At 42.9% G+C, this 12,586-nt stretch overlaps 1 protein-coding gene across 1 annotated transcript in view; it reads right to left on the reverse strand.

The window, feature by feature from the left end:
* Positions 1-12,586, reverse strand: part of LOC109934055 (protein WWC2-like) — a 226,189-nt gene that overhangs the window by 22,906 nt on the left and 190,697 nt on the right. Inside the window, exons 15-19 of the mRNA XM_048594002.1 lie at positions 9,637-9,829; positions 7,446-7,610; positions 4,682-4,788; positions 3,130-3,307; positions 1,809-1,973 (exon numbers count right to left, since the gene is read on the reverse strand). Of these exons, the coding sequence (XP_048449959.1) occupies positions 1,809-1,973; positions 3,130-3,307; positions 4,682-4,788; positions 7,446-7,610; positions 9,637-9,829 (808 nt within the window). The remainder of the gene's footprint in view (positions 1-1,808; positions 1,974-3,129; positions 3,308-4,681; positions 4,789-7,445; positions 7,611-9,636; positions 9,830-12,586) is intronic.

The raw sequence follows: 12,586 nt of genomic DNA on the forward strand, positions 1-12,586 counted from the left end.
TGAAGGGTCTAGGCCCGAAACGTCAGCCTTCCTGCTCCTATGATGCTGCTTGGCCTGCTGTGTTCATTCAGCTCTACACGTTGTTATCTCAGATTTTCCAGCATCTGCAGTTCCTACTATCTCTCATTCACAAAATACTGTTTTGTTTTACTAAATAATTAAACAATGTTTCCAAATGTAATTCATATTTCAGACATTTAATGGGTCCTTCATAGTTAACCCAATCAGCTTATTGTGGAATTATGAATATCATTGAAATATAAAGGTTTAAAATTATTGCAAATGTAGCAGTGCAAAGTTTGATAGTGTCACATTGTTCAAATTCTTCAGAACATTCCTCCAGTCCCACAATTTTGACTACTGAAGTCCCAACACATTTTTCAGATACAGTAGAATGATACTGTACGAATTTCCTTTCCTGATCAGACCTTTGTTTTAATTCTGCTTCTCATGTGAGTCCACCATAAGCTGTTGCTGGCTACATTATTCTCTATGCAGTGCTGGTTACTATTGATGATGCCATTATAATAGGAGACATGGAGGTGGAACCCCATTAGTTTATTTCATTGATGTACTTAGCAATGCAGAAAATCTTGTGATGCAGTAATATTGTCCCTCCCTCTGGGTCAGAAGTTCCAACTTCAAGTCCTACCCCTGAACTTGTTGACCATGGAAGGTACGTTCATAACAAGACCAAACAGGTAGATTATCAACCTGTAAATCTTTCTAATATGTCTGATGGCAGGTTATAAGAGCAGAAGAGTGTCCTGAGCAGCCATCCTGCAGAAGGCAATGGCAAACCTCTGAAGTACTTGACCTATAAGTGTGGGCTAATCCAACAGAAGGTCCAGCCCTTGGAAACAAGGATGGGGGAAAAGACAGGCAGACTCAGTTCACAAGTGTAATTGAACTAAGCAAACATGGAAACAGGTTATCCTAATAAATGCCAAGACTGATAGTCAATGGGCTCAGGAGTGTAGGCCGTCGCTTATATGGACAGAGTGGACAAGTTTATGTTAAGAGGAAATTTATTAGATGTTGACAGGAAGTTTGGTAACCAAAGTACACAGATTTATTATAATGGGAGGATTGTTAGAATGAAAGAGCATGGTACCTGGGTAATAATAAATTCTTACTGCCTTTCATAGTATGCACATTAGCCTGTAGATTTATTAGGGCTTATTCTCCAATATGTGTTCTGATCATGGAGATATGAACCCAAGCAGCATGTTGCATGACATCATTGGCATTTAGTCCATATATTTCTGTCCATCATTGATGGAAACTTTGTACAATGGACCTGCAACATTACACATATGTCACTGAGAGCACAGGTTCATTGTTTTATTTCAGATGCTGAATGTTCACAATATTTTTCTTTTATATTAGCACAGAATCATTGATTTGCTACACATATGTAGGAAATAATTTGGATGAGGAAGAAATGGAGGCATAGTGGTTAGACTAGTAATCTAGAACCCCAGGCTAATATTCTGGAGACATTGGTTCAAATCCCATCATGGCAGATGGTATAATTTGAATTCAATAAAATCTGGAATTAAAAGCTGGTGTCAGGTCAATTATCATAAAATTCCATCTGGTTCACTGATGTTTTTTCAGAAAGGAAATCTGACATCATTACCCAGTCTGGCCTACAAGTGACTCCAGGTCCACAAGAATGTTGTTGACTCTTAACTGCCTGCTGAAATGTTAGCCTAGCCAACGATGCCCACATCCCATACAGGAATAAAGAGAAAAGAATCAATAGTTGTAAATAAGTTTCAATACAACAAAAGGGAATTTCTTACCCTGCAAATGTACTGATTTCTTTCTCCTGGAGAAAATGTTTGGGATCTTACAATCATGCTGTTCCTCACAAAATGCTTTTGCCTATTGTTCAGATTGGACTTGTCCTTAGGCCTGACAGCCATGTACTCCACCATAGCCTCCTCTGTGTTTATTTCTTTGTCGACCTGTGGAAATTGGATGCAGACATTCTATTAGCTGCACTATGAAAACTGTTCACAGGATAGTTCACTCAGCATTAATGCTGAAGTTACCCTTACTATGAGCAAGCCTAACATTGAACGATAAATAGGATAGCTCGACAAACTCAGAAAGAGCCTGGGCCAGTGTACAGAGGTAAGTTTTCCTTGATTGGAGTAACAGAGGAGGGACAGCAGTGTAAATGGCTGCGATAGGGTTAGGGCTAAGGTTAGGGTTAGTTGTGATTACAACTTAATCTGACCCCACAGTTTGCCACAGCATTGGGCTTTGAACATTCCTGGGGAAGGTGTGTACAATGTTATTGCACAGTCATGTCAGGAAGCAGTAGTTTTATAATATCAATTCATTAAATTATCCACTAGAGTCTCAAATAAAAACCATTAAAAGATAATGACAAGTCATGTAAGTGTAAGAAGCACTGATGCTGGACAGTCTAATGAAGTCTTGAGTTAGTTGGCATCCACGCTGTTGACCCATCTTCTAACATTTAGTGCCACAGGTTCAAGTCCCACATGCTAAGGAGTTGTGCATTCTCATCTCTGAATAGGCTGATTAGAAAACATCTCCAACATTTAATAGGAGACCAATCACATGCATACTTTGATTCTATCTTCACAAAGGAGGACACAATGTCCCAAAAATGTTGGGAAACACAGGGTCTAGTGAGAGGGAGGAACTGAAGGAAATCAGTATTATTAGGGAAATGGTGTTGGAGAAATTGATGGGATTAAAAGCTATTAAATTCCCAGGGCCCAAGATTGTACATCCCAGAGTACTTAAGGAAGTGGCCCTCGGAATAATGGGTGCATTGGTGGTCATCTTTCAAGATTCTATAGACGTTAATCAATGTCTTTTGGAAATTTAAATATATTAGATCTCTTGTGTTCCCTTTATCTGTCCTGTTGTTATAGTATCAATTTATATTTTGCTTCTCCCCACTCACCAACAACTATAAGCTTGCATCATTTCTGCTATTCCACACTAAAGTACGGACAGATTTATGATCGTGCTATTGTAATGGGGAGAATAAAGAATAGCTTGGCAGCCAATGTGATGACTTCCAAAACTGCACAAAATTGGGCTCCATTTTTACTGGAAGTGGGTAATAGTAAGCACTCCTACCAGCATTGGCAGCATTGTGTCTGACTCCATCACCCCACCTCTTTCGTCATCAGTCATACTTGGGGGCGTTTCTTGCAATAAAATCAATCCCGCTGCAATCTCTTCCACTTCTGACTCTTTGTTAACGCCACTTCCTCCTTCCTGTGCCTCAGCGGTATCCTCTATCAGCATTTCCCGCCTGCATTAGCAACAAATCATAAAAATCTTTCAGGACTTTATCTGTTTTCTCTGTCAATTTTTTTCAAAGTTCAAGATTTGAGTGGATAAGTGGATGAATAGTTGATGAACAGGTTAGGTATATGTGTTTAGAACAATGGGAGGGATTTCATGGATGTTATCTAAGTACAGGGGGTGAGATTACTCACTAAGAGCTGACAGGAAAGTGAGGGTGAGTACCTTGCCCTACAACAGGGTTCAAAGCCTGGAATGCTAGAGACCACTGCTGGAGACCAGAAAATTTTCTGAAGAAAGGTCCAGACCCGAAACATCAGCTTTCCTGCTCCTCTGATGCTGCCTGGCCTGCTTTGTTCCTCCAGCTCCACACCTTGTTATCTTTAGTGGTTATTAGTTGGCCTCAAGTGCATATGAGTCAAGAAAGCCCCCAATAGACCTTCTCGCCCTGCACTTAATTCCAAAGGTGGCAAGAAAAGGGCGAGTTTCTTTCCAGGGCCAACTTGCCACATTACTTCTGCTTCTTATCACCTCTCTTGCCACCATCAGGGAGGGAAAAGAAAGAACACACCCTATGCACATGTGTATTGATGGAAAATAATGATGTGATCTGCTTGAACTGAGCTCCCTGCTTCTGTGTTGTAGCTTCTGGATTTTTCTACATGTAAGATGCTAGCCGTTGTTATTAAAAGACCAATGTCCATCCCCTTGACTCATCTTGGCAGCTGCATGGTACAATAGTAATGGATTAGTTGATTAATCGTAGTATGTACCATTGCTCCTAACAATGTGGACCAATGCCATGTACAATCCACCTTCTGTTTCCCTGTGAACCTGCTGCTCTCCAAGCCTGCATTAATAGGCTGCCCAGCTGTGCCTATCTCGAGGCCTGAAACTTGCTATCATTAGTCCATGAAAAAATAACACTGCACAGTGTAACAACTGCAACATTCAAATGGTAATTGAAAGCACTCTATTAAAACAGTTGGCTTTCCAGATCCACCAATCCGTTCCACTCTCCCGCTTCCTCTGAAAAACTGACTGACTCAGCATCCCATCTGGAGAGTCACATTAGAAGAGTTCACAGATGGTGAGCTGTGGGTTGCAGCCGCTGGCTTCCATCCTCGCTGTGCCATGCTGGAGGATTACAAGGAGGTCCTCATGGCACATGCTGCCTAAGGGCCTGTGGTCCTAGGCAAAAGGTCAGTAATGTGGGCCCAAAGACCTCTGGATCCCGAGCATTCTGCCAGAATGCCATTGGAATTATGGTGGGAGTCCAGAGGAATGTGCATGGAACTCCATTGGCCCCATTCTTCCACAAACAAGAGCAGAATGCTCCATTCAGAAGGTAATCGGTCGAACATCACAGAGTCTACAATACCAGTCTTCGCCTGCTTCAGCATCCTCTTCCTCTTCAATAGCCAGTTCCTGTTCTACCGCCTGCAGTTCAACAGATGTCCTCTCCAGCAATGCAGACACAGCATCCTGCTGCATATGAAGAGAAGAAAAGCAATGGAAAATGAAAGAAGTCACTGCAGAACATGGAGAATTATTTTCTTTCATGTAGAATCTTGTACAAATATTTTGGCACAACTCACCAAAGGCAATTCACTTTCCCCTAAAGAATGCAAGTTCTCTGCCGAACATAGGTTATAATTAATTGCAGTTTCTGCCTGTGGAAATTAGTTGTGATGCTTAAATTTCAGATGCATAATTCATTAATGTCATTTGTATTTTTATCTGCAGAAACCTGCTGGGTGAATTCATCAGACAATGAGGCATTTATTTAACTGAGGTTTCACAAAGCTGTGGTCAGGCGTAAGATCAACAGTGGCTTCACAACCGCTGCGAACCTCTGCCTGAGACGTATTGACGTTAAATGTTTTGAGTGATTTCAGATTTTACTTTTTATAAACGCACGACCGACCAAGTTGGAGAGCAATAAGGCATTTGAACCGAGTGGGTTTCCCAGTGTCACTCTGTTGATCACCTACTTTTTCAAACACCCAAGGAGATCAAATCCTAAATCAGAGGGGATCTACATTCGGCAGATCTCATGACCTTGATGTTGGGACGACTTGAGAATCCAGACCCTGTCATTCTCAGCAGGGCATTCCCTTTCAATCCAATGGGTGAAAGTGGGTGAGATGCCCAATGGCAGGGCTCACAGCTGGAGCCCAGCTGGTGGGGGGGGGGGGGGGGGGGGGGGGCGGGCGGTGAGCACCGCTGAGGCAGAAGGAATGTGCGAGGGCATTTCAAAAATGGAGGTGCTATCGAAAGGCTTTAGAGAGCTGAAGGAAAGAGACGTAGAGCCGCTGGGGCCATCAGTGAGGAGGTAAAACCTGTCACAAAACTGCTGTAGGCCTGGACGTATCCCTCTGTTCTCTCACAAACAGGATGTGTCTGCAATGTTGCCACAGCAGGAGGCTGTCGCAAACTTGCTTTGCTGTGACAACATGACCCTGACATAAGGCATTCACCATGCTGATTGCCGCCTCCTCCCTGAACAAAATGTTCAAGCTCATTAATAATTTCAGCGGCAGCTCACTCCTTACAAACAGGCCGACATCAGACAGCTGCCTCAGGCTGGCTGTCCCAGTAATTTCTCAGCCCTTACAACAATACCCCCCCACAACCCTTCCTCACCAGAATCCACCTCTGCAGCCCAGGAAACCTCCCTAAATAAGTATACCTGGAAAATAAATCAAATTGTTTCTTACACATGTTTGAACCCTTACGAAGCAGTGATTACCACACCAAGAGTCAGAAATCAGTGGCTTGTAGAAGGATGATGGGCGCAAGAAGATAACAGAGGTTAAACAAACAGCTAAAGTTTATAGATTTTGCTTCACTCTTCCTATTCACGCTCAAATTAGCTACGGGGCTTAATAATGGGCTCAATTTTTATGTTTCCCTGCTGCATGTTTGAAGCCAGGAGGGGCTTGTAAAAGAAATGTAACGTGTAGTCTGCCTCCCGCCTTCCTGCACATTCCCAGCCGCCCCCGAACTGTCGACCATTTTATAGGGGTAGTGAGGCATTGGCCACCCATCCCATTCTTTGGGCTGATTGGGTAATTCTTCATTCCAACTCTGCTCTACTGTACCAGCTGCAGGATGCTTTCTGTGCCAAGCAGGATCCTGGCAGACATCATTGGCTGTTCGGGTGTTGGGCCAGTGGCGACAGCCACCTCATTTGAGAGTCGCCAGCGCTAAGCATGGGTACCTCCCTCCCTCCCCCACAGGGTCACAGCTCGCTTTAACCCTCTCGCATCCCACCCCACACCAGGCCTTTGAAACACGGCCCTACCTTCTTAAGGGCAATTAGGACATCGATAAATACTGGCCTAGACAGCAATGCCCATATCCCATGAATAGATATTAGAAAAATTTCACTCAACCCCACTGCTGGAGCGTGCTACACAGGCTTTGTTGACAGCCTGGATTTAGCTTAAGTCCAGCCTCCACGGCTTCCTCTGCTGACTGCAATCCTAGTAGTAACTAGGCTGCTCATATCCGATGGGACTAGCAAGACAGAAGTGCCCAGCAATCAGATTGACAGGTCAGTCACTAAGGTAGTTCTTGCTCCCTAGATGGGGGCAGAACTCTTGCCCTGAGCCAGTTGAGACTCTGCTTTAACAAGGTGTAGAGCTGGATGAACACAGCAGGCCAAGCAGCATCAGAGGAGCAGGAAAGCTGACGTTTCGGGTTGAGATCTCTGACACTCTGCCTTGTTTACTTCTAGTTTTTTGTGCGAATGGGAGGCGATGGCCCACTGATAATATTGCTCGACTATTAGTCCATTCAACCCAGGGAACATCCCAGGAATCCAGGATCAAATCCTGGTGGAATCTGAATTGAATAAAATAAAGAGATTCAGAGTCTAATGGCAATTATCTGAAAAACTCATCTAGTTCACTAATGTCCTTTAAGGATGAAAATTACCATCCCTACCTGGTCTGGCCTGCATGTGACTAATGACCCCCAGCAATATGATTGATTCTTAACTGCCCTCTTAGTGATAGGCAATAAATGCAGGTCTAGCCACATCCCAGGAAAGAATGATTGAAAAAGGGAACCAATCCACTGGGTTCAGATCCAAGCAATATTGACACCAAGCCTGAGTCAGCCTTGTGGCTGAACCTTACCTTGTCTGTAGTGCTGCAAGGCTGAGGTCTCAGTGAAACTTCCTCAGTTTGTGCTTTGTTCTTTGGATTATGAATGTTCATGTTCTTGTAATGTAGCATATTGTACCAGCTTGTTGAGGTGTCCCCACGGGTGGAGAAGTCTGCCAGGCTAATCTGGGTTCCAGCCTTTGGAAAATGAGAAAAGAAAGCCCTCAGTCTGCTCATTGGTTTTCAACAATTTGGTTTGTATAGAATTCCTGTGTACCACTATCACACAGGCACTTTAGATCGGAAGGAAAGAGTTGCGTTTTTGTTGTGCCTTAGCATGCCTCTTAGAAAAGCCTCAGAAGAATTACTCTGAAACACACTGGTCCGGGTTCAGTGATTGTAATAACTGTGAAACTGTCTGGATTCAAGTGGAAATCATTACATTGTTGGCAGAGATACATCACTTTGCCCACAGGGTGGACTGGTGAAGTTCCCTTACTCCATAACTATAATTAAGTAGAAATCACTGAGCTGGTGAGAAACTGCCCCTTTTCATAATTACTTTAAATGTAAAAGCTCTGGAAACAGATGATATTCTACTGAATGGAGTGTAACTGGGTTTTTAATGGCCTACTGAAAGCCAAAGTCTGGCTGTACTTAGAACTGATGAGTCACTACAACCAAATGAGGTGCATTGAGGATATTGAGGGAAGTAAAACAGTGAAAATTCTGCAGGCAGCAGCCAAAATCTACCATATTTTACTCAGACACAGGGGTGGTGTAAAAGGACTCGAACATTGCAGAGGTTAACATAATTGCTCTAAAAAGGATTAAGAAAAAACCTAGTTATGCCTCATTTTTGCTCTGAACAGGCAGAGTGTGACAGTTGAGCCCACTGATCTCAACAGCACAGCATAGGCATCCAGTGGGCTCAGCAATTGGTCAGCTGGTCAGAAAACGCACCTCAGTTCTTGTTTTAGAATCTGTTTCCTCTACCTGCCCTCACTCCCTCCTCATTCTCTCACATACATCATCATGTCTCTTTCATACCAGTCCATGCACCCACTCAACCTCACGCACCCCCACACCCTCTGGTTATCTCCATAGTCACTCATTATCTACTGTAGGCAGACCGCAGGTGAAATGTTCAGGTGTAAAATAAAACTTCTAACATAACTAACACTCATACTCACGTACAGTGAAAAACAAACCCACTCCAAGTTTTAAAATTCCTTCAAGTGTTCAATATGGCATAAAAATACATTTCTATTCAGACTACTTATCTAAGAAAGCTATTCCCTGTGTAGCCTGCTTAAAATGTCAATTAAACTACTCACAACTCCCTGCTGAGATCATTGAAGTCTACAGAACTCAGCTAAGTATTTATAATGACTTAATAATAGCCGTTGAGGAAACAACAGAAAAGACCTCAACTGGAACTGTTTGACAAGATGTCGTTGTCTTTTTCCTGATGTACGCAAAATGATCTGTCAATCAAAGCAGAGGTGTTTTTTTTAAACCCCCACTGACAGCTGCAGCTGGTTTATAAACAGTTAAAGAGCAGTGGAATTTAAAAACTTAAGATTGTGGCACTTAAACTGATCTCATCCAGCCTTGAAGAACATTTATGCCTACTTCATCAATTCATGACTCCTATACTGTGGGTTCGGCACTTGCAACAGTAAACATTGTCTGTTTGAGTTTAGCGCTAAGTTCAAATGGTCCTCCTGAGTTTGTTTCCTTCTTGGGTGAAATCATGTCAAATCTCTGACCCCTTTCAGCAGAAATTGGAATCTTCCAAACTCCACATTTTAAGCAGGCTACACAGGGAATAGCTTTCTTTGATAAAAATAGAAATGTATTTTTATGCCATGTTGAACACTTTAAGGCATTTTAAAACTTAGAATGGGTTTGTTTTTCACTACTATGTGAGTATGAGTGTTAGTTGTGTTAGAAGTTTTTTTTTCACCTGAACATTTCACCTGCGGTCTTCCTACAGTGGTGGTGAGTGACTATGGAGATGGCCTGAGGGTGCAGGGATGCGCGAGGTTGAGTGGGTGCATGGATTGGCATAAAAGAGACATGATGATGTATGTGAAACTCTAGCTCCAACTGTCCACTATCTCTTAGATTGCTACATAATCTTTCCAGGACTTAGCCTTCAAACAATTTTTCCTTATTTAAGGACTGTAAAATAATATTTATAAAGCTTCAGCTCACTTACCAGACAATCTTCCAACAGTGTCTTCCCCACAGAGCAAACGTCAACTCGCAGTGTCTTCTGATGTAAAGCAGCTTGGGTAATAGCTACCCTGAAAACCTCATTGAGGGTAAGAATCTCTGCAACACAATGAACCTTTGTGCGGAATAGACTGCTGGAATCACATGAGCTTGGAAGCAATGCAGCTCTGATGTATCTGCAAGATTGCAAGGCTAACTTTTACACAATGGACTGAAATAGTTAAAGATTGAATAAGCAGCAACAGCATAGTTCAGCACATTTTCTTTTCATTCATGTGATAAGGTGTTGTTACCTAGACTAGAATTTATTACCCATCCCCAATTGCCTAGAGGACAGTAAAGATTCAACCACATTGCTGTCAGCCTGGAGTCACATGTAGTCTGGACCAACTAGGGTTCCTTCCCTAAATCCTTTATTCATTAACGGGATGAGGGCGTCGCTGGCTAGGCAGCATTTGTTGCCCGTTCTTAATTGCCCAGAAGGCATTTCAGAGTCAACCACTTTGCTGTGGGTCTGGGGTCACATGTAGGCCAGACCAGGTAAGGATGGTAGTTTCCTTCTCTGAAGTCCATTAGTGAACCAGATGGGTTTTTCCCAACAATCATGGTCATCATTAGATTTTTAATTCCAGATATTTGATTGAATTCAAATTCCACTATCTGCCTTGGCAGGATTTGAACCCAGGTCCCCAGAATGTTATCTGGCTGTCAGCAATAATACCACTAGGCCGTTGCCTCCCCCATGTGACATAGTGAACCAGGTGGACAATTGACAGTGGTTACATCAGCTTACCTTATTCAGTTTGTTAAACTGAGATTTTTAGTAAATTCAAATTTCACCATCTGCTACAATGGAATTCAAAGTCCTGAGAACACTAGCCTCGGGTTCTGGATTGCTAGTCCAGAGATTTTAGCATTACACAAACACCTTCCCTATATGTCAATGAAGCAGCTACGTGGGAAATGCACAAATCTTTTCCATTTCTGATAAAAGCATTTACTCTCCCGACTGCTGAAAGGATTCAATGACTATTTGTTGAGCAAATTTGCAGATGACACCAAGATTGGTAGAGTGGTAATACCAAAGAAGATGGTTGTAGATTATAGGAAGATATTGATGCGTTGGTCAGATAGGCACACCAATAGCAGACAGAATCTAACCCTGATAAAGTGCACGGTGATGCACTTTGCAAGAAGATAAAAGATGAGGGAGTATTTAATGAATGGCAGGGCACTGAGTAGCTCAAAGAAACAGACAGATCTTGGGGTAATTATTCACAGATCCCTGAAGTCAGCAGAGCATATGAATAGAAATAGTTATGATGGTATATGGGATACTTAATTTCATCTGTAATGGCATAGAGTATAAGAACAAGGAGGTACTGTTGGAGTTGTACAGAGCTTTGGTTAGGCCACAGCTGGAGTACTGTGTGCAGTTCTGATCACCTACTACAGGAAGGATGTGGTAGCACCAGACAGGGTACAGAGTAGGTTCACCAGGATGTTGGCCGAGACGGAGAAATTGAGCTGTAAGAAGAGACTAGATAGGCTTGGCTTGTTTTCTTTACAGCAGGGAAGGCTGAGGCGTCATAATTGAGATGTATAGGATTATAAGGGGCATGGACAGGGTGACTAGGAGGAGTTGTTCCACTTGGTTGAGAGGTCAGTCACAAGAGGGCATAGTTTTGGGGTAAGGGGCAGAAGATTCAGAGGGCTTTGGGAAAAAAAATTCACTCAGCAGGTGGTGGAATCTGGAATGCACTGCCTGGGAAAAAAGTGGGGGCAGGAAACCTTATAACCTTTTGGATAAGTACTTCAAATATAACACTCAAGGATATGGGACAAATGCAAGAAATTGAGATTAGTGTACTTTTAGTGGTAGTGTCAGTACAGACTCGATGGGTCGAAGGGCTTTTTCTGCACTGTATGAATCAATGAATCTATGTGGTATAGAGTTCAACAGATGTGTTTACCCTCTGGTACCACATCGTATTCAGCGAATGAAAATCCCTGGATGTATGAGTTAGTCTCCTCAGTAGCTGAGTTTAAGCTGATCTATCCAATACTTAGTCTGTGGAGGGGATACGCCTTGAAAGTGTGCAGCATTGTTTGTGCCTCTCCATAAATACATAAAGGGCTTGTACTGAGGCCACGAGGTGGAGTGGTTGATCGCACAAGGGCCTTAGCCTGTCCTGACCCTGTCTAGCAAGGACCAGTTTTGCTGTGGCTGTTTAAAGCCTGCCATTCAGTAGATGGCAGCTTATCCCAGGAAACTTTGAGGACAGAGGATCAGTGAATTGATAAGTAGGAATGATGACTGGAAAAGTGTTCAGGCTCTGATGCGGTAGATAGGGTAGGTGCGGAAAGGTTGTTTCCCCTTGTGGGTGAGTCTAGGACCAGAAGGCATCATCTCAGAATAAAGAGTCACACATTTGAATCAGAGAGGAGGAGGAATTTCTTCTCCCAGAAGGTAGAGAATCGGTGGTATTCTTTTCCACAGAGGGCTGTGGAGGGTGGATCATTAAGTATATTCAAGGCTGAAATAGGCAGATTTTTAATCAATAAGGGAACCCAAAGTCATGGGGAAAAGGCAGGAAAATGGAGTTCAGGTTTATCAGATAAGCCATTGAATGGCAGAGCAGATTCGATGGGCTGAAATGCCCACTTCTGCTCCTATGTCTTATCAGATCTACTGAGTATTTCCTAAATATTTCAGATCTCCAGCATTCAGAATCTTTTGCTCTCCTTGTCATCGTGAATGGTACATTACTTTACAGCGACCAGAGTTTGAGTCTTGAACAGATGAGCGAACAAGAGTCAATGGTGAAAAGGAAGAGCCCCAAGGTCAGAGTTCATATCAGATTCAGACCAGGATAAAATGTGACTCAAGCTAACAGAAACGTCAGAAGCCAGGAAACCATTACAGTTAGGAG

The sequence above is a fragment of the Rhincodon typus genome, chromosome 3 (genome assembly GCF_021869965.1).
Source record: "Rhincodon typus isolate 14 chromosome 3, sRhiTyp1.1, whole genome shotgun sequence".
NCBI lineage: Eukaryota > Metazoa > Chordata > Chondrichthyes > Orectolobiformes > Rhincodontidae > Rhincodon > Rhincodon typus.